Consider the following 27,023-nt stretch of genomic DNA (forward strand, 5'->3'; position numbering starts at 1 on the left):
CGCGGTGATTTCTTAACATCCTTCACCGCCCTCTCTTCTGTCCTCGTTCTGTAGTGCTCAGTAGCGCTATGTTTTACTTTCCGAAGTCAGGGTCAGATAATCACCACAAATATGAAATTTCAGAATGTGTTGGGCCTGGTTAGGCTGGCACGTGGAGGGAGCAATCCAGAGGGCTCCTCGGCCTGGGAAGCCAGGGAAGGCTTGGGGCGGTGCGGGAGAAGGAGTGCTCCGGGCTGCCGCGTGCCCCGTGAATGCAAATGTGGACGGAGGAGTTCCAGCACAGGTGGGATCTAGAGAGGGCCTTCCCAAGTACAAAGGCCCTGAGACAGAGGACGGCCTGGAAGGACCGCGGTGCACGAGAGAGCAGGCGCACCAGGACCTCTGGGAGGAGAAACACGAAGGGGCTGAAAGGTGGTTTTTCCAAATTACGTTAGATCCGCAAAACCTTGTTTTGCGGCGAGATTCAGAGAAGGCTGAAAGGGCCCGGGAGGCGGAGCGGTTACTTCGGCCTCCCTACTCGCCCGGCAGGCTGGCCTCCACCCTCAGGGGAACGCGCCACCGAGTCACTCCTTGAGCGCACCCAAGTTCTCCCGTGGCCACTGCAGCTCATTTCCTCCTACCCTGAGGTCTCTCAACCAATGAGTTTGCCTCTTCACCCAGAAAAGCAACTATCGGTGACAGTTGTACGGCTGAAGAGTGAGGTGAGTTTTTTGTTTCTCGGGCTTTTTCGAGGCTACTCGTTAACGTCAACAGTATCTGGTCGCCTCCGGACTGGGGCGGCCCCTTCCTCCCTCCAGATTGTTGGCGGCTCTTGAGGACTTTCAGCAACACCACAACCGACCAGGGCAGCGCCACAACCCCAGTGTTTAAAGCGGCCAGTTCCGGAGGCGACCGGGCCGAGGCGGCCGCGCACTTTTCTGCTGCCCGGGCAGGGGGAACCGAAAAGTTTACGTCCTCCTTCCAGGCGGGGTTAGGAGGGGAGAGGGCGCCGTGACAGCCCCTCCGAAGGAAGCTCGTCTTCCGAAGCGGCCCGTCCCAGGCTCTGTCCACCTTGGAGGGGAAGAAAGTTGGGCGGGAGCGGGAAGGGTTCGAGCGCGGGCCCGGCGAGGTGGAGGTGGGGCGACTGGGGAGTCGGGTCGCCCCCGACGCGCGCGAGCCGGGGTGGAGCCAGCAGCCGGGCGCGGCGTCAGCGTTTAGGATGCAAATCGATTCCCCGCTCCGCCGTCCCCCCCCTCCCCCGCCCGCCCGCCCGGGGGAGCAAGGCTCCGCCGCTCCGCAGCCGCCCCCGCCTCCAGCGCGCCGCGGCGCCGGAGCGGGCGGCTCTACTTAAGCCGCGCGCCGGCCGAGACCCGGCACTCGCCTGGAGCGCGCGGGTGAGGCGGGCCGAGCGCACCGGGGTTCTCGGGGACTCTGCGCGGCTCGCGGCGGCGGCGGCCGGAGCGCAGGGCTGAGCCAGCGTCCGGGAAAGGCGGCGGCGGCTTCGGCGCGCGGCCCCGCTCCCTGCCACCACCCCAGACCGGCCACCTCTTTGCCATGGCTCTGGCGGACAGCACACGTGGATTACCCAACGGGGGCGGCGGCGGGGGTGGCAGCGGCTCGTCGTCCTCCTCGGCGGAGCCGCCGCTCTTCCCCGATATCGTGGAGCTGAACGTGGGGGGGCAGGTGTATGTGACCCGGCGCTGCACGGTGGTGTCGGTGCCCGACTCGCTGCTCTGGCGCATGTTCACGCAGCAGCAGCCGCAGGAGCTGGCCCGGGACAGCAAAGGCCGCTTCTTTCTGGACCGAGACGGCTTCCTCTTCCGCTACATCCTGGATTACCTGCGGGACTTGCAGCTCGTGCTGCCCGACTATTTCCCCGAGCGCAGCCGGCTGCAGCGCGAGGCCGAGTACTTCGAGCTGCCCGAGCTCGTGCGCCGCCTCGGGGCGCCCCAGCAGCCCGGCCCCGGGCCGCCGCCGCCGCACTCGCGGCGCGGGGTGCAGAAGGAGGGCTCGCTGGGCGACGAGCTGCTGCCGCTCGGCTACGCGGAGCCCGAGCAGCAAGAGGGCTCGTCGGCCGGGGCGCCGTCGCCCACGCTGGAGCTGGCTAGCCGCAGCCCGTCCGGGGGTGCGGCGGGCCCGCTGCTCACGCCGTCCCAGTCGTTGGACGGCAGCCGGCGCTCGGGCTACATCACCATCGGCTACCGCGGCTCCTACACTATCGGGCGGGACGCGCAGGCGGACGCCAAGTTCCGGCGAGTGGCACGCATCACCGTGTGCGGCAAGACGTCGCTGGCCAAGGAGGTGTTCGGCGACACCCTGAATGAGAGCCGGGACCCGGACCGGCCTCCCGAGCGCTACACTTCGCGCTATTACCTCAAGTTCAACTTCCTGGAGCAGGCCTTCGACAAGCTGTCCGAGTCGGGCTTCCACATGGTGGCGTGCAGTTCCACGGGCACCTGCGCCTTCGCCAGCAGCACCGACCAGAGCGAGGACAAGATCTGGACCAGCTACACGGAGTACGTCTTCTGCAGGGAGTGAGCTCCCCAGACCCCCTCGCGGCTCCAGCTCTCCCATCCCCCCTCCTTCCTGCCGAGGAGAGGATTATAGATCTCCCCTCCTATCCCACGCCTTTCCATTCCCCTGTCTCCCACCTTTAGTAGCTGGGCCAGGCCCACTCACCCCCCTCACACTTGAGAACCCGCAGCCGCAAATCCTCTCGGCTTCTTCGTCTTCTTTGGACCCCGCTAACCGAGAGAGCCCCCTCCAGTGCTTCCTCTGCCCCCTGACTCAAACCACCCCTCCCCTGGATTGTCCTTCAGTCTGGATCTAATGGGGGCAGTGTGGCCACAAAGTCACCAAGTACCTGGGGATGGCAGAATTGTTCAGAACCTGATTGGACCCTGTCCAGTGTGTAGAAGATTGAAATCCCAAGCCCTTTTGACTCATTAGCGGCTTAAGAGATCAGAATTGAGAACACTGGGAATAGTTAGTGTTTTAAAAGGTCATTACGTAACCTTTTGGCCCTCTTTAAAGGTAGAGTTTTAGAGGGCTGGATGGAAGACTCTGGACCTGGAATTAGGATCCCGTGGAGGCAGGTCAGTGACTACAAAATGAATAAAGTTTTGACAAGTTATAGGTAGAAGTAGGAAAAGAATCTAGTGCTGGCACAATGAAGGATCGTATCTCTTCCGTGCACAATGAAAGGTCTTCGCCTGTGGCTTAAACTTGTAGAAAGTCACTCTCCTGCGTTAGGAGGCATCCTTTCTCCTTGGCTCCAGCGCGCGATGCGCTTAGTTCGACTGGTCGACATGGCCGCCCTTCCTGGCGGGAGGGAGCAAGAGTGCTGACGCCGGCAAGGGCCAGACAGCCCAGGTCACCAAGCACTGCGGGAAGTCACCCGGCCGTGACTGTAAACGGAGCTGGGTAGTAGTAATGCACGCCGTGGGTATTAAGAAAGCCCGTATTCTTGCAGTGAATGGCAGTAGGACTTTAGCTTGTAAGACTTGGGGGGGTGGGATGGGGAGGGAGGAAGGAGGGGTGAAGGGGTGGGAAGGGAGGAGCAGACACATTCATTTATTATTTGAAAGGTGGAAGTTTGTGCCATCCGTTCGAGTACACGCACATTTAAAAAATAGTGCACACAAACGTGCAAAGCATTTTATAAAGATTAATAACAGATCCACTCTTATCTGGCAGTTTAATGAACTAACTGTTTTGAGTCCTAAACTTAGAAGTTGCTGATACTTACATAACCTAACCAAAGAGTTACCCAGTAGTTTTTGAACTTTAGTTTCGTTTTTTTTTAAACTTTATTTTCTTGTTGATTATAAATCCTGATTTTAAGATCTATTAACGAGCAAAATCTGTCTGATTTTGGTTAAACTTAAGATCTCTTCTTCTTAAAAATCCGTATTTTCTTCAAACCCAGCCAATGTTGACTTCTGGGCAAACCCCGAAATCCTGAAAATGCCATTTCTTTCCTGCAGATGGTTTGAAATGAAGGTGGAATCTTTTTGGGTGACAGCTGCAGAGCCATAGAAGCACCAGGGGCTGCCCATCTGTAGGTAGCTGTACAATGACATGTTTTTAAGGCGAAAAAGTACTTACAAGTGGGCTGAGCAATAAAATAGTGTTTTAGGTAAATGCAAGAGAAACAGAAGGAGACCTGGTTGCCTTATACCTTTACTCTACACGGAATAAATTCCCACTGCATATCCTGTCTACACCTTAGGTGAAGGGAAGTCAATCCTTGTCTTTCATGCTGTGTGGCTCCTTTGGATATTCTGTGATGACGGAGAAGCCTTTCCTTTTTCATTAGTTTCAGCAGTTTCTCTGAAGTATGTTTTTAAAGATTTTGTAAGAGTCGTTTTCAGTGTTCAAATTAGTGCTATTTTTTCTTCTTTTTAAAAATGAATCTTGTACTGTACCTGACTATGTCCATAACAGATACTAAGAATTGGAACAGTTTTATTCTTAGACTCATGTGATCCAATCTGTACATACCATATATAAACATTTTACACGAATCCTTTAGTTTTTTAATTCATTTACTAATGCTAAAAGATTTCCTATATTTACCCCCAGTAACGTGCATCAGATGGTGTATATACTAAAGCAACATGTTTTCATGAGTTTCTTAGATCTTTGTCTCTGGGGACACCGGGTTAGGAAAAAATACATAATTTTAAAACTGAGTTTGCTCCATACTTTTTTCCTGGCTGTTAGTTATGTACTAATAATGTGTCCGTTAACTGTCCACTTAAGATCGAGGTACCTGTATTTTTAACCCACTAATTCTTTTTTTTTTTCAATTGGTAAACAGAAAGATTTGAAGTCTTTTCATTGGAGTTAAATTTTTAGAAAGGTAAAGTTAGCTTTATGTATGAAGACTGTAATTGTAAGGGAAATGGAAGCAGAAATCCAGGAAGTTGGGTTTGCTTATATGTTGGGTGTGTTCTCAGAGTAGGTGATGCAACAGAGCTTATCTCTGTTCCAAGCCTGAAATAATTAGCAAAGTCGCTTTCCGGACAGAAGAGTGCCACAGAGATTTCTCCACACTGTATGGTGTTCTGTTAGATTGTGCGACAGAAAGCACATACTTGAGAACATTTTAGGACAGATCAAATCCACTGACAGATGGCAAGACTCTGGGATTCTGATTTTCCCTGTTCAACCTGCACAACTCCGGGAGTCATGGGAAACTGCTGAAGTTTTGTTTGTGCCACTCAAGTCTTAATGAATTTTATCTCGTAAAACTTTGAGTTGAGCTATTCCACTTCTTTGGGCGTATGGATCTTACTTCCCCACACACCCTGGCTGCCCTGCAGTGCTCCCCTACCCCTTTCATTATGTCAAAGACTGGGAATATAAATGGTTAGAGACCGTAAACTGACTTCTTTTCCTAGGGATGACTGTCCCCTCTAAGGTTGGCTGTCGAAAAATGAAAATATTCTACTTCTAGCCCAAAGTAAAGGCTGGGTAGGAAACTCATTCTACGCTGGGTGGATCCTATAACTGTGGTGAGGTGACTTAGCATGGGCGCTTTGGGGTTCCCTCTCTTCCGTGTGCCGTGGGCCACAGAAGGACCCTTGGTAATCTACAAAGTGGGCTGGAGTGTCGGTGGTCACCTCTGAGCTTGGATGGGATATCGAGGGTCATACGAGTAAGCCCTCCAAAGATACCATTCAAATAACCTGGGAGAATGTTATAAATGATTCAGATAATTATGACTGCAGGAAGCTGACCCAGTGTGGCGTGCATTTACCATGGCTTTAATGACTATTTGGTTCATAAGTACAAGGGAGTGACATGAGATTTAACAAATTTCATTAAAAAAAAAAAAAAGAATTGTTGACAGTGGTGGTTAAAAACACAGGCACCACGTTCAGTGCTTTTGCACCAGGTATTGGATAAGTCGCCTGTTTTTTAATACATGTAGACCATGAACCATAGTCAGATTGATTTTTCAAATTGTACGTTGTGGAAAATATTCCTTGGAGGTGTGAGACTTAGAAATTTTTTTTCCCTTTCAGTACTGTTTTTATTCTTGTGTTTCTTTTTTTTTTGTGGTGGTGGTGGTGGTGGTTTTTTGTTTTTGTTTTTTTTTTGTTTTTTTTTGGCATTGATAGCAAAGTGAAAATTTGTAATACTAGCCAAAATTGTCTTCTCTTTCAAACCAGATCCATATATGGGGCCTGTTGCTTCTCTGAGGAAATGCATAATCTGAATTCTCAGACAAAAATGGGCGACTGGCAATGCTCATAACATATTCCAATTTTTATTGGAATTTTCCATGGAGTGTTATTACATTGAAGCCATGTAAGGTGAAGCTTTGGTAATTTTTTACTTTTTAAATTATGGTAAATTCTAATCTAATATTCAAAACATTTTGTACTCCACATGAAAAATGCTAAATTATGGTGCAAGATTTTAGAAAAGTATTGACTGGAGGGGTTGAATTCTGTAAGAATTTCTTTTATAGTCTCAATCATAAGTGCTTTACTCAACTGACTTAAATTTCTAAAATAGTAAAGGAATATTTTTTATTGTAAACTTAGCAGAGTAAATCCTTTGGAATTTCTTTTGTTTTTTCCTTATGATAACTCATTTAAAAACTGAATTAGTTTTCTTAGATGACATAAGTCTTTCTTTTGAGAATAAATAAAATACTCTTGGGTTTTCAGTGGCTATAGGACCTGATGCAAGGTTTCCTAGAGCCAGAAACAAGTTATGTTGAAGTTAACTTTTCTTTGTCACAATTTTGGACAATAAAAATCTTAAAGATCTTTGAATTTGAAGATTTAGATTCTCTACTGGGGACCTTGAAACTGAGATGGAAGAAATCCAAGCAGACTATTTACATTAGAGTTTAATCTTGTGTGGTAGGATGATGAATAGTTGATCAAGAATCCTTGTCACCTTATATATTTTGTGTTTTTTTTCCCCACAGGCCAAGTTTTTTGTATTTTACATGTATTTTGAGGTATGTGAACATTAATTGTAATGTAAACTATTATACAACTGTCTTTGTGACTTTATAGGCAAGTGAATTTTGCCATTATTATTGAATACAAATGATGATAATTCGTTTGTGACCACTCACCCATCATTAGTGACATTTAATGACAAAAGTTTAAGACATCCATTGTGATGTTAATTATATGTTATTTAAATTTTTTCCCTACATCTGAAAAACTCTTATCTGCCAAACAATCTAAGATTTCCACAGAGCTCTCTGGGATTATGCAATTATTAAAAACGTTATATGCTAAGTGATACGTATCACTGAGCCATTTTCTCAAAATAGAAGGGCAAGGAAAAAAAATCATAACGATTATCAGACTTTTCTAATGAAACAGAAAGCCAAGAAAAAAAATCCCTCTATATTTTAAAAAAGACAATTCAGACGAGCCCAAACTTTAAGTGAGAATTTCTTCAACCATCTAAATGCTCTAGAGATTTTCGTTCTCCCTGTTCACAACCAGTTGTATAATAGACCTACTGGATACTGTTTTCCTCCCTGTGTGTGAAGTAATGAATCATTGATTATGTGACTTGTTATGTATTCTATTAAACACTAGAGAATAAAACATTCACTCCTTTACTTATTCCTTTTGGCTCCTGGGTATGGATTGGCTTGAACACTGATCTGATTTCATTTAAGGGGTTAAGGACTGGGAATGAATGCTTCCCAGGTTGTTGTGGGGCTGATGATGAGCATTACGCCATCAGAAGGACTCCTCCCTGTGTAATTGGACCGCTTGGCTAGGAGTGAACGGGCTTTTCCCCTGGAGTTTCTTGCCAAGAATGCCTATTGTCAAGGTGGATTGGTACTCAATGTGGAGGAAGAGTCCTTCACATTTTCTTTGACCTCAGTCTTAGCAGCATATGCAAATTGTTTTGAACATGGGGAATGAAGGTAGAGATGCCTTTTAAAGTTTGTGGAGGAGGCGGGGCGCCTGGGTGGCTAGTTGGGTAAGCGTCTGACTCCCGATTTCAGCTCAGGTCATGATCTCTGGGTCCTGAGATCGAGCCCTGTGTCGGGCTCTGTGCTAGGCATGGAGCCTGCTTAAGATTCTCTCCCTCTCTCTCTCCCGCTGCTCCTTCCTGGCTCACACTTGCTCTCTCTCTGTCTCTCTCAAAAAAAAAGTTCATAGGGAAAAAGAAACTTTCAGACATGCCTTAATTAAAAGTATAATTCATGAAGATAAATTTCCAAAGAATGTTGGGAGAAGATCTGCATTTTTATCTTAGGGTCTCTTTCCTGCATCCCCTCCAACATTGGTGACGCTCTTCTTGAAAGAGCACAGTGCCTTCCGGACTGAGAAACCAGCCAAGGCGAGGGCAGTGGTACCGGAAGCCAGGAGTGCGCTTGCAGAGTGAGCCAGGCTTCGCCCTTCCTCTTTGCTTTTGCCTGTACTTCCTCTAGATAGCTTTTGTTTTGAAAGTGTGTGTGTTTATGTGCAAATACACATATAAACAATTTGGTTTTTTGAAAAGTTTATGTGAAAAATTTAAGCAATATAATTTTTGTGTATAATAACAAGTCAATCTCCCTCCTCCAGTAACCCCTGGAGGGGTTCCCCCCCCCCAGGGGAACCATTGGTATATTTTTACAGAGTCATCCTATATATAATAAATATATATATTCCTCCCTTTTTTCGATTCAGTAGGAATTACACCTGTCCTGTGCCCTGCTTTCTTCTTTGAACCACACATTCTGGAGCTCTTGCAGTGCATGGGTGAACGTGTAGCAAGGATCGACCTCACTCTACTTGATAGCTATGGGATACTGCGCGTGATGGGTGACTGTCTGCATGTGGTGTCATTGATTTCACCAGTCCTTTCTTGATGGGCATTTAAGTTTTCAGTTTTTTTGTTTCTACTCCAAAGAGTGCTGTATTGAATATCTTTTCACATATGTGCAAATATATGACTCTTTTTTGTTTTTTTTTAAGGATTTTATTTTATTTATTTGACAGAAAGAGAGAGAGACAGCGAGAGAGGGAACACAAGTAAGGGGAGTGGGAGAGGGAGAGGGAGAGGAAGAAGCAGGCTTCCCGCCGAGCAGGGAGCCCAATGCGGGGCTCAATCCCAGGACCCTGGGATCATGACCCAAGCTGAAGGCAGACACTTAACGACTGAGCCATCCAGGCCCCCCTTTATGACTCTTTTTTGTATGAAGTGATGCCAAGAGAGAAATCACCTGTAGTCACTGTTTTCTTCTGTAGTGGCTACGGAAATGCTAGGATTCATTGGGAGCTCTCAAGGGAATGGGGGTGGTGGTAGATGGAGTAACTCTAGAATCATTGGATCTACAAGTATGAAGTTTTATGTGGCCTTCACACTGAGGACAAGTCCTCCCTCCCAGGCCCCCCATTTTTCTATTTCTGAAGGTTATCTTTATTCCATTTTTAGTCTAGGGTTTTTTTCCTCCCCCATGAATTATGGCTGACACTTGGTTTTTAGGGATATAATATAGAAAGAGGAGCCATCATGTCATAATGTTTTCTCTGGGGGGGAGTTGGAAAAGGATGGGAAGCTATAGAATAGATATGGGGCTCTTTCTGGAATATCAGTTGGACTAACAGATGTGTATATTTGAGTTGGGAAATTAAGTCATTTAACTGGCAGGTAATTTACAAAAAATCTGTTTTATTTTATGGAAAAAATGATAACTTTACAAGAACTTCAAAGAGAGAACCCAAAACATTAAAGATAGTCTGAACTTAAAAAAAAAAAAAAGATATTTTGAACTTGTAAAATCTTAGGGACAGTTCACCCTCCTCTGTCATTAACAACTTGGTGGTGGGGTTGAGAATTTCTGCAGGTATATGCTGGGCTTGTTTCTTGATGAATAGTTGAGAGAAAATGTTAACCTCTTTTTTTTTTTTTAAGATTTTATTTATTCATTTGAGAGAGAGAGACCGAGGGAGAGGGAGGGAGGGAGAGAGAGAGAGAGAGAGAGAACAAACAGGGGAGGGGCAGAGGGAGAAGCTGACTCCCCACTGAGCTCAATCCCAGGACCTGGAGATTCCACCTGAGAGGAAGGTGGAAGAGATGCTTAACCATCTGAGCCACCCAGGCGCCCCAGATGTTAACCTCTTAAGTTCTCAGCTCTATTCTGTTCACATAAGTTTCAAGGTCAATGTCCCTTTGGGGCCAGAATGCACCTCTGTTCCAATCACAGCCCCCTTAAGAGTGGCCTGTGGGGCGAGGTAGAAAGGAGGCACTCAGGGGCCACTTTAGGCCATTAATTCTTAACTTGGCTGCTGCAACTTTTTCTCACGCACAGTCGTCCAGCATTCATTCATTTATTCAAAGTCTCTTGAGCACCCACTATGTGCTAGACTGTGCCAGTCTGTGAGTAATGGGCCAGAATGAGTGAGCACTGAGCATTAGAAGGGAGCCAAAGAATAACAAAATAACTTGGAGGTGCAGGGCTAGGATAGTCTGAGTAATGGCTGGGGAAAGATAGGGGGATACCTGACTCAGCCTTAGGCTTCCTGGAGGAGGAGGTGCCAGCACGGAGGCTTAAAGGTAAAGGAGAGAAGGGGGGTTGCTTCTAAGACCTGAACACAGCGAAAACCAGAACCTCATGGGGGAAAAAAAAGCCCTCCGCGCCTCCAAAAAAAACGACCAGCCAACCAACAAAAAAGCTGGAGTGGTAGTAAGAGCCAGATCAGGGTGACCCTCATAGACCGTTAAAAGATAGAGATGTTAGTGTTTACTCAAGAATTTTAAGAATTTTAAGCAAGGTGTGAAATAATAAAAAATAATGCCACTTTTTCAAAGACCACTGGGAGCTCCGTGGGGGATGGTTTGATGGGCCTAGGGAGTTGGAAGCCAGTTAGGCAGCTGTGTATGGGGTCAAGTTTATGTACATTAAGCCACATGGCAGAGCACCCAGCTGCGAGGGTGGGTAGAGTTTTGTTCACCTTTCTCCTCTCTTTGAACCTCTCAGGCCACACAGTTTTCTATGAGATTTGCTTGCAATGTATTGGGAGCACCATGTTTGAATGAGGAATTCTTCTGTTAATCCCTAGATCTGAGAATTAAGAGACATTTTATGGAGTCTTTGAGATACCTAATTATTTAGTAGGCACTTTATTGAGCACCTGTTACAGTACATCAAGCACTCTGAGACACCAACTCATCCCTTCAGCTTCAATAGTCATTCACTGAGTCCCTAATATATTTGAGACACAACAATCTCCTTTCAGGTATGTTTCCTTTACCTTCAACAGTGGAGAGTGAAACGGTAGACTGGCCAGGTAAAGGGCCTTTACTTCTGACACTACCAGAAATCATGGAAAGCTTAGCACTGTGGGGCCTTATACACTTTGCATGTCTAGAGTTTTATGAACACTACCTTTCCCCCACAATTCTTTTAAATACCCTTGATAGCTACTAAGAATGATTTCCCCCCCTGTTTTTCAAAGGGAAAAAGATGAAGCACAGGATTGCGGAGCCGGAGGTGGTGTGGGAGGTGGGGGGGGGGGGGGAGAGGACCCGAAGGGGTTTGGGGTAAGGGGCTTCCTGGATCAAGTGGGGGTCCCATTCCCCTGGACTTGCCTTGACATGGGTGGAGGAGGAGAGGACTAAAGAGAAAAAGACTGTTGCTCTTGGTCGTAATGGAGAAACGATGACCATTCCAACCTGACTGAGGGCATGTTATCTTTTTTTTTTTTTTTTTTTTTTTTTTTTAAAGATTTTATTTATTTATTTGAGAGAGAGAATGAGAGAGAGAGAGCACATGAGAGAGGGGAGAGTCAGAGGGAGAAGCAGACTCCCTGCCGAGCAGGGAGCCCGATGCGGGACTCGATCCCGGGACTCCAGGATCATGACCTGAGCCGAAGGCAGTCGCCCAACCAACTGAGCCACCCAGGCGCCCGGGCATGTTATCTTTTTATTCATTGACGTGCAAAACTGTAGTCCAAGCAAAATTAGAGCATAAGAACAAGAAAAAAAAAAGATGAAGCACAGTAATGACAGATTCTAAAATTAGTTATTTGGACTTCCCCTTTGTTTTATAACAGTCAACATTTCCCAAGTGATTTACAAATTGTTCCTCATTAATTCATTCCCTCTCTCCATTCTACTACTTTCCAAGTGGGTGAGGGAGAGAATCTAAGGTTAGAACAAGCTCTCATTTCTGTATCTAGAAGGAAAAGGGCAGTAGAAGTATCTTCTTGTTTGGGCTTTATCTGTCTTCGAAAAGCACTGAATGAAACCACACAGTTTCGAGCGAGAGGAATGTGAAGGACATTGACCGGGAGTTTAGGCTCCCTGGTGACTTGGGCTGCTTGCTTCTACTTTATGCTGTAGTTTTAATCTTCACTTAGCCTTGACATTAATTTACCCATTTATGGGGGATGAGGGGAACATTTATTTCTTTATATTTACTTCAGGGCTCAACACAGTACCTAGCCCATAATAGGTCGTCCATAAAAGTTTGTTGAATAAATGAATGAATGCTCATGTTCATTCATCCTTTTTTAGGTATTAGGGAGAAAAAGAATGAACTTAAAATTTGCTCTTTACTCTTTTTTGGTAACACTACTAAGAATCAATAATCCCTAAAAAAAAAGAATCAATAATCCCTCTTTATACATATGTATTTTTTGAGAAATTATAACTGTAGTTTCATAAATAAATCAATAGAAATGACTGCCCTTTTATATGATTTGAAAGTCACAAAGGTTACAAAAAGACCTAAACTAATGTGGGTATTTTCTCTGAATAGTTATTAGGTGGCAGGTGCTCCAAAACCCCACATCTTGACAATGTTTCCATTTTATGATGTAAGTTAAGTTCACTGAGAACCATGTTATAGGCTTTCATCCAGGGCTATTATTTATTACAAAGTTTTGAAAATCTTAACTGGAAAGTTTCAAGAGGTGCCCCTTAAGAGTTGTAGGAAAGAAATTTGACCTCCCTGGAACACTGGAGTATACGGTTCCAAATGTTCTGCTAGTAAGGGTTGTGGGTTTTTAAAACGACAGTTGCGAGAGCTTAAAAACAATAAATGATCTGTGCCATGATGCTCTGACCTTACAGTTCTGCTCAGAACCATGTGTGTTCCAAGTGTTAAGTACTTTCCATGAGCTGATGTCAGAGCTACTGCTATTAGGTCAAAGTGTTGCCTGCTCCATCTGGGAGGGTTACTTTTAAGATATAAGTAAGAAACAACTACAGTGCTATGGACTGGATGTTTGCGTCCCCCCAAAATTCGCATGTTGAAATCCTGATCCCTGATGTGATGGTGTTCGGAGGTAGGGCCTCTGGGAGGTGAATAGTTCATGAGGGTGGAACCCTCAAGAATGGGATTGGTGCCCTTAGACAAGAGACTCCAGAGAGCAGCCTTGTCTTTTCCACCATATGAGGACACAACTGGAAGCTGGCTGTCTATAAACCAGAAAGTGGCCTCTCTTCAGACACGAAATCTGCCAGTGCCTTGATCTTGGACTTCCCCGCCTCCAGAAGTGAGAAGTAAATGTTTGTTCTTAAGTTCCCCCAGTCTATGGTATTTTTGTTACAGCAGCCCGAACTATGACAAATAACAGTGAAACTTTATCGTTGGTATTTCTCCTCTGGAATGTAGAGGTTCCTTCTCCTGAAGGAAGAATTCTTAGAAGAATTAGAAGAATTCTTAGAAGAATTCTCAAAACAAGTTTCATGTGATTATCATCATACAGTTTAATTCTAGGTTGATAATTCTAGGTTTGAGTCAGTTTGGGGATAAGTAAGAAAATCAGTGCTTTGTTTTAGTTTCTGGATCTAACAGATGAAGAGAGTCTTTGGGGCTTGAATCCTTTGACATTTGTCTTTGATCCACTCTATGACATAAGTGATAAATCTGCCATTGACTTCTGGTTAAGAGCACGGTATTAACTCTCACTCAGTTACAGCAAATTAAACAAAAATGATCATTAACTAAGAAAGAGCAGAGAGAAGGAAGTCATTTCTTTAAAAATGTTGAAGTTAAAATTGCCACCCGCTGTAGTGAGAAACTATGGGAAACTCACCTTTTTAATTGCGATACACAGTTTCCTTATGGAGTTTTAAAATGAGGGTTAGAGTGCCATGAGGATCATTGTTAGTGGTTCTGTGAAAGACAGGGATCTTGGAGACATGCTTAGTGATTATCAGTGCCATCCACTTCAGTCTTTGTCTCTCAGAAAATGAGAATCTGCAGTTCTAGTATAAAAACCAATGTAGAAATGTTTTCCTCAATCCAAAGTTTGGAGTTTTGTGATAGTTGGGTAGTATGTTATGTTCCAAAGAAGTTGCCATAGCCTTTATAAGAGATGTATAGCTAAAATAAACTTTATTAATAAAGCTAGGGCTGTGGGAAGCTAAAATAAACTTTATTAATAAAGCTTAATGGAACTTCTGTCTTCCTTAGTAATTAACACTTTGCACCTGTTAAACCAAAAATGGTTTAGTCTAAAAGCCAAAGGCTTAAAACACACCCACACACACCCCCTAAAAAGAAAAACAAACAAAAAACCCCAAATGAGCATGCTTTTGTTTTAGTATCCTATAAGCAATGTCCATAATATTTTTTAAACAAAATGAAGTATATTTGTTAAAAATAACTTTCTAATTTTGCAGATACAAAACCATAGTTGTCTAGTCAACCACCCTGTACTCTATGTACTGTTGGAAGCAGCCGGAAGCTCTTGCACATATTAATTTCCCCTGGAGGGGAAATGGTGAGAGGACAGGGTTAGTCAGGCATTGGGTAGCAGGAATGTATGAAGCATAACTATGAAAAGACAAGAATTCTCTTTTGATATAGGAACGTCAAATTAATAAACCCATATAAATCCTGTAGGTAGACTTATCTTTACTGCAATAAGAGCTACCGGAAATTAACTTGAAATGATATTTAGCAGATTATTAGTAGACAGAAGGGAGGGGCTATCTGTTAAAATTTGTGGTGTTGGAGAAGATAAAAAAGTTCTGGAGACGGGTGGTGGTGATGGCTGCACATCAATGTGAATACAGTTAATGCCACAGAACTGGATATTTAGAAATGGTGAAATGGGGGAGGGGTGTGCGCCTGGTGGCTGGGTTGGTTGAGCCTTCGACTCTTGGTTTCTGCTCAGGTCATGATCTCATGGGTTGTGGGGTTGGGCTGCTGGGGCCCTGCACTCAGCGGGGAGTCAGCTTGGGGATTCTCTCCCTCTGCCCCTCCCTCCATTGCACCTGTGCACACCCCCCCCAAATAAATGAATAAATCTTTAAAAAATACGGCTAAATGGTACATTTTCTGTATGCGTATTTTATCACAATAAAAATAATATGTGTTTAAGGAAGATAACATAAAAAAATAGAAAATTATGAAGAGAATAAAAATTCTTATGTAAAGCTACCAAAGCAACATTGACATTGACATCACCTCTAATTACAGTGAAGAACCGTGGAAAGTTGCTCTTCTGGTTGTCTTATGCCAGTAACATAATGCTCATACATATTTGCAGTTCTTCAGTTGGAAGAGTTCTGAATCATGCAATAAGATCAGCCTAATAACTTTGGGTAACCTTTTAATTTCTGAAAATTTGAGAATACATGTTTGTGTCAGTATGAGCTTAAATTTGTATTATATGAATATTCTATTTTTGGTGCTTTGTCCCTCTCCATTAGCTCAAATAATTAAGAGTTGGTACTCGAATTGAAATGAAATTCCACCCCATTTGGAATTTCAAAGGGCTTTGCAAGAACATTACAATTCCCATTCCACAAGTCAGAGGCAGGAATAAATAATTGTTCAGGACGGTAAGGGTGTTTAGAGTCAGGAATCAGCTTAGCATTTCTAATGTTAAGAAAGGTCCTGGTCTGGGATGCCTGGCTGGCTCAGTAGGTAGAGCATGCAACTCTTGATCTCAGGGTTATAAGTTTGACCCCCATGTTGGATGTAGAGATTACTTCAAAATAAGATCTAAAAAAAAAAGAAAAAAAGAAAGGTCCTGGTCTATATCCTGTTAACATTCTCATTGTTACATAAATTCATTTAGTGTTTGCAGGGCTTATAAACATAAGGCCAATCTTTTTTTTTTAATAGATTATTTATTTATTTATTTGAGAGAGAAAGAGAACGAGCAGGGGGAGGGGCAGAGAGACAACCAGACTCCCCGCTGAGCTGGGGACTCCGACGCAGATGGACCCCAGGACCCTGAGATCATGACCTAAGCTGAAGTCAGATGTTTAACCTACTGAGCCACCCAGGTGCCTCCCATAAGGCCAGTCTTTATGCAACAAAGCTATGTAATGGAAAATCACAACAGTGGTTTTAAGGAGATTTCAGAATAACTGCGTGGATTGGAACTCTATACTGGGATATGTTCCACAGAATTTTCCCAATGGTCATCTGCAACAGGAGGGTGAAGGATGACCAGAGGATGTGAGAATCTGTCTTAGTGCTTTGGGGTTGGTATCATTTGGGAAATGAATCAGAGCTGAAGGTTGTCAACTCAGGAGGAAGACTATGCTTCAGAATAATGGATTATAAACTTGGGTGAAAATTAATACTGGGAAGAATATATATACCAGATGACAGAGGAACCAACTTGATTGAAGTAGTTTGGGAGATGAGACATACAGATCAAGCAGTGGTTCTCAGTGGGGTGGGGATGGGGTAATTCTTCATCCTCCCCAGGATCATTGGGCCGTGTCTTGAGACATTTTTAGTTGTCACAAGTTGGGGGAAGGGTGCTCCTGGCATCTGGTGAGCAGAGACCAGGGACACTATTAAACATCTTATTAATATACAGGATGGGCTCCCACAACAAAGAGTTATTTGGCCCTACACGGTGATAATTCTGAATGCATAGGTAGGCAAGGGTATAGCGATGGTAAGGCATTTTGTTCAAATGTGGACCAAGGCATTGAATGTTACGGAGTTCCAAGAGGAAAGGGTTACGTGACTTGTCAGATTTGGGATGGGCTAAAGTGAAGAAGTGATCTTGGTGGGTGTCCCATTGAAGCAAGCCGGGAGAAGCCAGGATCTGGAAAAGAATTGAACAGGAAGTCTTGCCAGGCAATGTATCAAGTCTGGAGAAGGGCAAGACAGTACCACAGCTTCAGGCAGCAAAATGAAGTTTAAATGGCCCTAGAAAAAGAAGTGGATAAATAAGGTGGGCCTGGGTAGGTGAATGTGGAAGAGAGTCTGGGAAGACAGGACTGGTCAAAAGTAATGGAAGCCAGCAAGTAGAACAAGGGTTCTCAAACCTGCTTGCTCCATTAGAGTCACGTAGGGAATTAAAAAAATACTGACACCGGGGCCCCACCTCAGACCAATTCAATCCGTGTTTGGGGGAAGGTTTGAGACTTTAATTATGTTTATAGACATTTCCGGAACGTGTCTCACGTGCAGCTAGGGTTAAGAACTGCTGTCCCCATAGGTCAATGAAGTCAAGGAGGAATAAACAGGGTGATTAGAACAAGGCTGAAATAAACTGCCATGTGAGATTGGGGGCTGCCTGTCCTCCGCCCTGGAGTTTTGCTACCTGTCCTTTGCAGGAACGTGTACGGGCTGCTGCTGGCCTTGAGCCTGGGTTTCGCTTGCAATTTGCTGGTAGGAGGTTGAGCCAGGCAGGCAGGGGCTCCAGTGACTGAGCTTTGCATTTAAACTTCCAGAAAGACCTCAAATTGCCTTCTGATAAAAAGGAATCACTTAGGAGTAAAAAGAATCTTAAGTTTTATGGGCAATTAACAATTAGTTCATATTATATGTATATAAGACAGAGAGGTATGACATGATAAGAGAAGAAATGAAAAGCCATCAAACTGTGGATATCTTGGGGAAAGTGCACAGTTTTCTCTACAGGTAGCTGACCAAAGCAGCCTGTTAATCTCACCTCGGTGCCCAAGGCAGGATGATGAACTGGCCAGAAGGACGCCTCCTTTTCAGAGGGGCACCCCCTATCTGCCCTTTCCAGTGTGGAAACATTCCTGAGAAAACATGCTTTCTAGCAGAAAGGGAATATGGGTGAAAGCATTCTTTGCAGATTCCTGGGACATTTTCAAAGGGATTGAGTAAGTGGTGGTTAGAATCTGCTCCGTTTTCATTTGTCTCTGGCAGGGCCTGGTGGCAATTTAATATTCTTTATTATTATTTTACACGCAACTTCCTTCCTAGCTTATGATTCCTGTCAGGACTGTGTATTATTACCTGTTAGTCATTTTTCTTGGGTTGGTCTATAATGCTTCAAAAGAGGGCTGGTGTGTTTCAGTAATTTTGCCTACAATTTGATTTGCATTCTCTGGAATCCCAATTTAGTTTCATCAGCACATTTCCACATCCAACAGCTCTGTAACATTCACATTTCCAGATCCAACAGGGTCTCCTGGGCCCCTGGATGGGATCATTTACATACATTAGCAGCTGAAAGGTAAGCACCAGCGACCAAAGCTGGCCTGACATTTTCCCAGCACCTCACCTGACATTTTTGGAAGTAAACTCTGCCTCCCTATTTGTAACTGTGTCAGTGACAATATTCTGTGGACAAAAAACTGTTGGTCTCCAGGCAACTTTTAAACTAAAATGCTTTGTTGGAAGGCATTGAAGGATAATCAGAGAACATGTTCTGTCCTACTTCAAGGTCAGGTAAGAATATCGCTCCCTCCCATTACACGTATCTTTATTATTCGATAAATGGCAGAGAAATCGGCTTCTCAATTGGTTGATGATTGCCTGACGGCAGATAATCTATTAATTCATAAACATTATTGTGACTGAGACTCCTGAACGATTCTCCAAATGGCTGACATTACCCAGTCAGGACTTGGGAAAGACGTCATGTGAGGCTTGGAAAGCTCACGGTTTTTTTTCCCATCATTTTCTTTTTAAATTATTTTTATGAACATATAATGTATTATTTGTTTCAGGGTCCATCATTTTCTTTACTCACAATTAAATTCTTGAACTGTGGTCTTGGTCTGTACGCTAAACTGAAATTGCCTCCCCACCTTCCCTCAGAGATATCTCCATCCTAATTTCTGGAACCAGTACTTGTGAAAAAGATGTCTTTGCAGATGTTGAATGAGTTAAGCATTTTGAGATGACATTATCTTGGATTATGCCAGAGGTCCCCCTAAACGCCATTACAAATGTCCCTATAAGAGAGAGGTAGAGGGAGATTGAATACAGACAGAAGAGGAGTAAACCATGGAACCAGTGAGGCTGAAGTTGGAGTGATGTGGCCACAAGTCAAGGGATGGTGCAGCCACTGGAAGCTGGAAGAGGCAAGGACAGGATTTTCTCCTAGAGCTTCTGGAAGGAATGTGGTCCTGCCAACACCTTAATTTCAGCCCAGTGAAATTAATTTTGGACATTTGGCTGTTGGACTATGAGAGAATAAATTGCTGTTGTTTTAAGCCACCACATATGTGGTAATTTGTTACAGCAGTTTTAGGAAACTAATACGGTCTGTAAGAGTCTATCCCATGGATCTTGGACAGGTTGCTTATTTATTCTAGTATATCGACTATTCTCAGACTTTACCTTTACTTCCTCTGCTGTTATTTGACTATGATTCACTGGGCTGGCTCAGGACTTATGGGACACTGTAGTATGGGTGTCACTGAGGATAATGTGGGCCCTTGGGGGACCTATTTCTATATAAGTTGTGATGCCCAGTGAAATGTTTCAAGAAAAGGTAATGGATTTTTGGTTTTAGCTAAAGGTCCTAGAAATGGATAAAACAAACTGCTACAGATTTTAAAAATGCTCTTCATAAAAGCTCTTTACGAATTTTTCTATTAAAAACCAGAGAAACATAATTCTTTTTATAATCATTGACCCTCTCATATGAAAATAACTGCTTCTTAAAGGGGATAGGACATAATCAAGTTGGAAAACTGAATGGTTTCTTTTTGCAGAGAATTTCAATACATGCTCTATGTGTTTGTGTTTGTGAAAATGTATCAATAAGTAAGGATTTTTTAGAAACCTTATAATTTTATAGCAAAATTATGAAGTAAATTTTCAGTTAAATGTAAATGATTCTATTTTCCCAAGTACCTTCCCTATGGAAATGGGAGAACTCTTCAAAATATGTTTGAGTCATTTGTACAGGAAATCTATTTTTAAAGCTTAATTTTGTTTGTGGGTGTAAAGGAGCAAATTTTGCCACCCCAAGATATGCCTCTTTGGCATATTGACTGTTCTGAGCTGGTTATTTTTAAGAAACTGCAGAGGCAAGAGAAACTCTGAAAACTGAGTAGAAGTTAGCTGGTAGTAAGAGACATTTACATGTGTAAGAGAAATCTCCATTTGTAAGTTCCTTCCTTAGTATCAGGAAGAAGGGGACACTCTTAAGTCATTAGAAATTTGTCAACAGAGAAGACAGGGGCTTAAATCTGCACAACAACCTTACCGTTCTTTACTGTGCTTTTCCTGGTAAGCTTCCGTAACTCACTCCCCAACTCCAATACCTCCTTTTGCCTTTAGCTGGAGGTGATATTTAAGATGATGGCTTCAGCCATTTCAGTGAGTTACTCAGTTTTCCATGGTCTCTCTCATGTGTACAGGAGGTATACATTATTATTAGACTTTGTTTGATTTTTTTCCTGTTTTTCTGTCTCCTGTCAATTTGATTCTTTAGACCAGCTAGGAGAATGTTGAAGGGCAGAGTTAAATTCTTTTCTCCCCTACATGGGCAAGTACCTACTTGTTTACAGTTTTCATATGCTCTCTCTGTTCCTTCCACAATTCATTCCAAGGAACTGTGGTAGATACTGACTGCGGTAAATAAGACACTGTCTTTACTACTAAATGTTTTATTAGAGCCTTTATGAATTTTCGGAGATACAAAGCAATTGTGAAGAAGGTGGGCCTGAGATCAGTTTGAATGGGGAGAAGCTGTTCACTTCAGAATGAATCCCTAAAATCTCAAACAAAGCCCAAGAATAAGTTAAATTTCACAATGTTGGGAGATGGGTTATACATGTATAATTTTTATTTGTAAAATAAACCTTTGATAATGAAAATGCTGAAGAACAATTATAGGCTTTGCTCTGAAGGGTCGGTCAGAATTAACCGGAGAGATGGCATATGAATTATGGATTTTCTTTTCTAGTGAAATGTCTTTTATCACAATTCCCTGAGAAAATTTATATTGTGCATATTGAAGAGAATGAGAACTAATTTAATTATCCACTCTGTTGTTTATTTATTTTCTGTCTAAAAGAAAACATCCCGTTTTCTTATACGATGAATTCAATACAATTACCATATGACCAGTCAAAAATTGTGTCAGAATACCATGCTACAGATATGTACTTTATATGATCAGTATTTCTAAACAGGTGTAAATACGATTCTGTTCATGGACACTAGATTAAAGCAGAAGGAATTTTTTGTTACTCAGAATGTTCTAATCTATATAGAGAGTGTGTTCTCTTTACCCGAGGCAATACATACTGAGTTACCTATCTTAATATACTAAAAATATAAGGTGGATAGTGAAATAATTTCGTGTAAAGTTGAAGTTTGCTAAGCTAAAGTAATTAAATAGTTGGTTGTGGAAGGAGACTTTAAAAAGGGAAATAGAAAAGTAGTTTCTTTGAATTTGAGGTAAAATGGCTTTTATGTTCAGAGAAGTAATGTGGGTGTGAGGTCTGTGTGTGGAGGAGAGGAAAAGGGGATTTGGTTATGGGGAAGGTGAGAAATCACAGGGTTTTATTTTTTTTTTTTAAGATTTTATTTATTTATTCATGAGAGACAGAGAGAGAGAGAGGCAGAGGGAGAAGCAGGCTCCCAAGGAGCAGAGAGCCCGATGCGGGACTCGATCCCAGGACCCTGGGATCATGACCTGAGCCGAAGGCAGACGCTTAACCATCTGAGCGACCCAGGCGCCAATCACAGGGTTTTAAAAATCAGACTTAAGTGTTTCCTTGCAACTGTCCAGCAGCCCTGCCTTTGCTACATGCTGAGTCCTGCTGTTCATTTCTGATTTCACCCAGTTTTGAATTCTTGACATTGGCACCTCCCAGCTCCCACACATTTGTCAGAAGTCAAGGCTAAGAACCAGGCTGCTGGAGCTGAGATTCTCATCTGACTGTCAGCCAGAGAAGGTGTGATAGAGTGAAAAACCCAGGACTTCCATACAAGAAACCTAGTTTTCAATCCTGGCAACTAACACTTATTAAATCTGTGACCTTCGTTAAGTCATTTATCTTCTTTGTGCTTCAGTTTTCTCACTATAAAATGGAAGTACCTCACAGTTTTGTTTTGATGCTACATAACATAGTGTATGGAAAAACAGCTAAAAGTGATTTGTAAGTAGTAGGGGCTCAATCTTGTTCTCCTCCTTCTTCTTTTTGGTAAAGAACACCCTGTTTGTCCAGTTATCAGAACACCTCCTCATGGTGGCAGGATAGATTCTAAAGGTTCTCTGGAGATACTTCACTAATATTTTATTATTTGGGAATAATAACAAATGAGCAGAAGTATAAGGATTTTGTATGTATACATGCCTGCATATATATATCTTTTTTGGGGAGTACATCTTAACTTTTCCTTCCCTCTTTTTTCCATATTTTTTCTCAGACTGGACTAACCTGGGCTGAGGTTAGTGAGATTAGTTCAAATTTGGATGTTGGCATAGGGCTGCCAACATGGGCCCCAGAAGTTTCAAATTTTGTTTTGGTAGCAACTTTTTGGTACATCTTCATGCATGAGCCCCACTCTTGCTTCTTACCATCTCCCATTTGTATCTCTAGGGATGACCAGCATATCATGCTGCTTGTCGTAGCTGACCAGGCCAAAAATCTCAAAATCCATTTGTCAAGAGCTAGGACATGAATTAGGTTTACATTCCTTAAGAGGAATTTCTCTTCGTAAAGAGGAGTGGCTAGCGCAATTAGGAGGATAAGCAGGGATGGGAAAAAGCCTTCTGCAGTTGTTCTCTTCCTCCGAAGTGCAGTCTCTTCCAGGATTTGCAGGTGGAGACAAGGATTTGCAAATGTAAGTAACAGATGTGATTTATCTGACTGGCATAGAATTCCCGTGCTCTGAAAATGATCTGGCAACATTCCAACAGAGTAAGGATTGACAGACGATAAAGAGCTGCCTTTAGAGGCGCAAGTGATCCCCAGTCTGGACAGTTCCCTCCTGCCTTGTGTAATTGCCTAAATTGGCTGTTTGGCCCTTGTAGGCATTTGGATTTGCCACATGTACCCTACACTTAGCATTGCATACCCACTACCACCTCTCCTGGCCACATCTTCCCTCTTCCTGCCCTGGCATCCACCCACACATATGTTTTTCCAGCAGAGCCCATGAGCTCAGTAAAAACAAGAACTGGTCTTCAGAGAAAGACCAGGGTTTACCATGGCAAACCAATGATATTCAAAACCACAAACCATAATTCCAGAAATACCAGTTCTGTTTCTTGTTTCTTTTGAGAAGTGAATAATCTTATTTTGGAAGCCAAAACTATAATTAGAACACTACAGTGATAGTAGTTTTATGGAATCATTTAAAAGGCAATGGATATGATAAAGAAAGATTGGATTAAAGGATTGAAAAAGATAAATCAGGCAAATTCTCACCAAAAGAAAGCTTATGCACTTATATTCATTTATTAAAAAAAAAATAGGCTTTAAGGCCAAAAAGCATTACTAGAGATAAAGGTAACATGTCTAATTCCCTTGGATGTTGTAACAAATTTGGATGCTCCAAATAACACAGTTTCAAAATATATAAAGCAAAATCTACAGAACTGTGAAGGGAGATAAACAATTCTATAATCATAGTGGGAGATTTTAACACATCTTTCTCCGTAAGTAATGGAATTAGTTAACAACAAAATCAACAAAGTAGGGCACCTGGCTGGCTGAGTTGGTTGAGCATGTGACTCATGATCTTGGGGTCCTGAGTTTAAGCCCCACATCGGGTGTAGAGCTTACTTAAAAAAAAAAAAAAAAAGACATCAATAAGGAGAGAGAAAATTTTGAGCAATATATTAACAGATTTGATCTAATGGTCACACATAGGACATTTAAGAACTAAAAAATGCATTTCTTTTTGAGAACAGATGGGTTGTTTATAAAAATTGATATATCCCATATCATAATGGAAGTCTAAACAAATTTAAGATCATAAAATCATACAGAGCATGTCTTCTAACCACAAATGCAATTCAGTTAGAAATCACTAACAAAAAGATGTCTAGAAAAAAAAATCAGTGTCCGTGAAAACTAAAAAAGTTCTAAGTAAACCATGGGCCAAAGAAGAAATTGTAATATAAATTAGAAGGCAATTAGAATCATCCCTAAATAAAGATACTGTATGTAAAAACTTATTGGGAGCAGCCAAAGCTGAAAACAGGGCAATTTTTAGTTTATATTTTAGAGAATTTAAGCTAATGCATTTGAAGATATAGATGAATTCCTAGAAAAATATAACTCCCCAAAACTGACTCAAGAAGAAATAAAAAGCCCTTTTACAGAGAACATTTCAGGTCCAGATAAATTTACCAGAAGTTTTACAAAATCTTTAAGAAACAACTATCCATACTATGCAGACTTAGAGAAGAGAAAGAGTAGTATCTAGAATAAAACACTTCTTAGAAGAAATATGAAAAAGATAATCCCATAGAAAAAGAGGCAAAAAGACTTGAACATTTTCATAAAAGAGAACTTTCTTTTGTATTTTTATGTTTTAAAAAATAGCTTTGTTGAGGTATAGTTGATGTATCAAAACAAAAAAACAAATCCCTGAACATATTTAATGTATACAATTTGGTGAATTTGGAGATATGCAGAAACCTGTGAAACCATCACCACAGTCAAAGTAATAAAATATCTACTACCTCCAAAAGTTTCTTCCTTCTGCTCAGCCCTCCCTTCATTTGTGTGTGTGTGTGTCTGTGTGTGTGTGTGTAAGAACACTTAGCATGAGACCTATCCTCTTCACAAATTTTTAAATGTACAATACTGATTTGTTAACTATAGACACCATGTTGTATCATAAATCTCATAAAAAGATTCATAAAAAGATCCTCAATCCTCCCCCCTCCCCCTGTCGTCCCCCCTCTCTCTTGTCCCTCAGTGGTCTTATTCATCAGCATATTCCCAGAGCATTAGAAAACTGAACAGGATCTTGCTCCTAGAAGACTTTCAGTAAATATTTATGTGACCTATAAATAAATATGCACAGTTGAAATCATGCAAGTGGAAGAGAGAAAGCACAAAGAGAAAGTGAATGGAATAATAAGGAGGCCAAAGGTGAAACTCTCCAGAACACTGTCATGCAAGTTGCAGTAGAGTTCAGGACAGGGCCTGAAGAGTAGATGGGATAGAGAAGTGGGGCCAGAAAGGAGAGTATATCAGCGTTGACTAGGATATCTTTGGCTGCAAGGAACTGAACACCTAACTAAGAGTGGCTTAAATAATAGGCTTTTATAATCTCACATAATAGTCCGGGGGTGGGTAGTTCCAGGGTGAATTAGTGCAGTATTTCTTCCATGTCCAAGCTCTATATTAGCTTCTGCTAATTCTCCTGGCTTTCCTCTCATGATCACAAAAAGGCTGTCACAGTATCATATATTAAAAACTGCATTCAAAGACAGGAATTGTGTGTAGTAGGAGCTTATCCTCAGGTCTCTTTGGCCAGTACTGACTCCTAAACCAATTACAGCAAAGGAGAGTGAGATTTCCTTGATTGGTTTAGGCCAACACAGTTCATCTCCTGGGGCTGGGGGAGAGGCCTACTCCCCTTGAGCATCCTGCTGTTCTATACCTGATCATAGTTGGCATTGTGTAGACAGAAAGTAGGCGTGTGGGCACCTGGGCATAGGAGGATGACGGCTGGGGAGCCAAGCAACAGTGGATCTGCTATGGGACTCAAAGAAAGAGATGCTCCAGGAAGGAGTCAGTTGGCTCAATGGCAGCTGAGGTCATTCACAGAAGATAAGGGTGGAATGTGACTGTTGGATTTGACAATAAAGAGAATGTTGATGGCAGTGGTAAGAGCAATTTCTGTGGGGCAGGGGAGGAAGTTGGGGGGGCAGACCAGGTTATGGTGAGTTAAAGAGTAAATGGGGATGAGGGAGTGGAGGTAGGGAGGGAAGGCAACTCGTTCAAGGGTCTTGGCCGTCAGGGAGATGAGAGATCTCGGGGCTGGCCTGGGCCTCTGTCCTGTTCTGACTGCAGATTCTATCCATTATGTCCCCCAGCCAGGACTGAATCAGCTGGGACATTACCTGCCTGTGTATTTCAGAACTTTTTGAATAATTCCTAGAGCTGATAATATTAGTTTATTGCCCATTGCTCTGACCCTTCTAGTTACTTTTCTTTGACCCTTTTCCTTCCAACATTCCCTTCATGAGATGTGGGAATGAGCACTCTAAATAGACTTTTGTTGAATTTAAAAATGACTTTTTTCTCATTATAAAAATATTTTTTCATCACAAAAAACACAAAAAATAGAAAGATCCAGAAGGAAAGTAAAAAAAAAAATATAATCCTAGTCCAAGAGATAATCAGAGATATTACTATGTTTTTCTTTTAGCTGTTCCCCATGCAAATATATATACACTTAAGATTTATTTATTTATTTATTTGAGAGAGAGAGTGCGAGCAGGAGGAGGGGCAGAGGGAGAGGAGAGAGAGAATCTCAAGCAGACTCCCCATGGAGCACAGAGCCGATTGCGGGGCTCCATCTCACGAGATTATGATCCCAGCGAAAATCAAGAGTCAGCCGCCCAACCGACTGAGCCACCCTGGAGCCCCCATCCACATATATATTTATTTTACACAGTGAAATACTGTATTTTTGGTTTTACAGTCTGCTTTTTTTTGGATGTTATATGGTGAGTTTCTCATCTCATTAAATGTCTTTGATGAATACAAATTTTTGACTGAAAAATACTCTATTGTATGAATAGATCATTTAACGTTGCTGAACATCTACATCATTTCCAATTCTTTTGCTATATTTGTGTCTGCCTGTGACATAGTATTTTGGGATAAGTTTGTAGCAGTGATGAGTGGTCAGAGAGTATAAATTGATTTTAAGGTTTTTGGCAAGG

The 27,023-nt window shown here is 42.6% G+C and overlaps 1 protein-coding gene across 3 annotated transcripts in view; it reads left to right on the forward strand.

Moving 5' to 3' along the window:
• The first annotated feature begins 1,283 nt into the window (after positions 1-1,283).
• Positions 1,284-27,023, forward strand: part of LOC118545292 (BTB/POZ domain-containing protein KCTD12) — a 124,561-nt gene continuing 98,821 nt past the window's right edge. For 2 of the 3 annotated variants that reach the window (XR_013446922.1, XM_078070239.1), the window contains exon 1: positions 1,284-2,495. Coding sequence is in view for 2 of the 3 variants with exons in the window: in XM_078070239.1 (XP_077926365.1) it covers positions 1,534-2,495 (962 nt within the window). In the remaining variant the exon portion in view is untranslated. Of the gene's footprint in view, positions 7,587-27,023 lie in introns of those variants that run through there. The other variant, XM_036107426.2, reaches the window with a different exon arrangement.

The sequence above is a fragment of the Halichoerus grypus genome, chromosome 4, assembly GCF_964656455.1.
Source record: "Halichoerus grypus chromosome 4, mHalGry1.hap1.1, whole genome shotgun sequence".
In the NCBI taxonomy this organism is placed as follows: Eukaryota; Metazoa; Chordata; class Mammalia; order Carnivora; family Phocidae; genus Halichoerus; species Halichoerus grypus.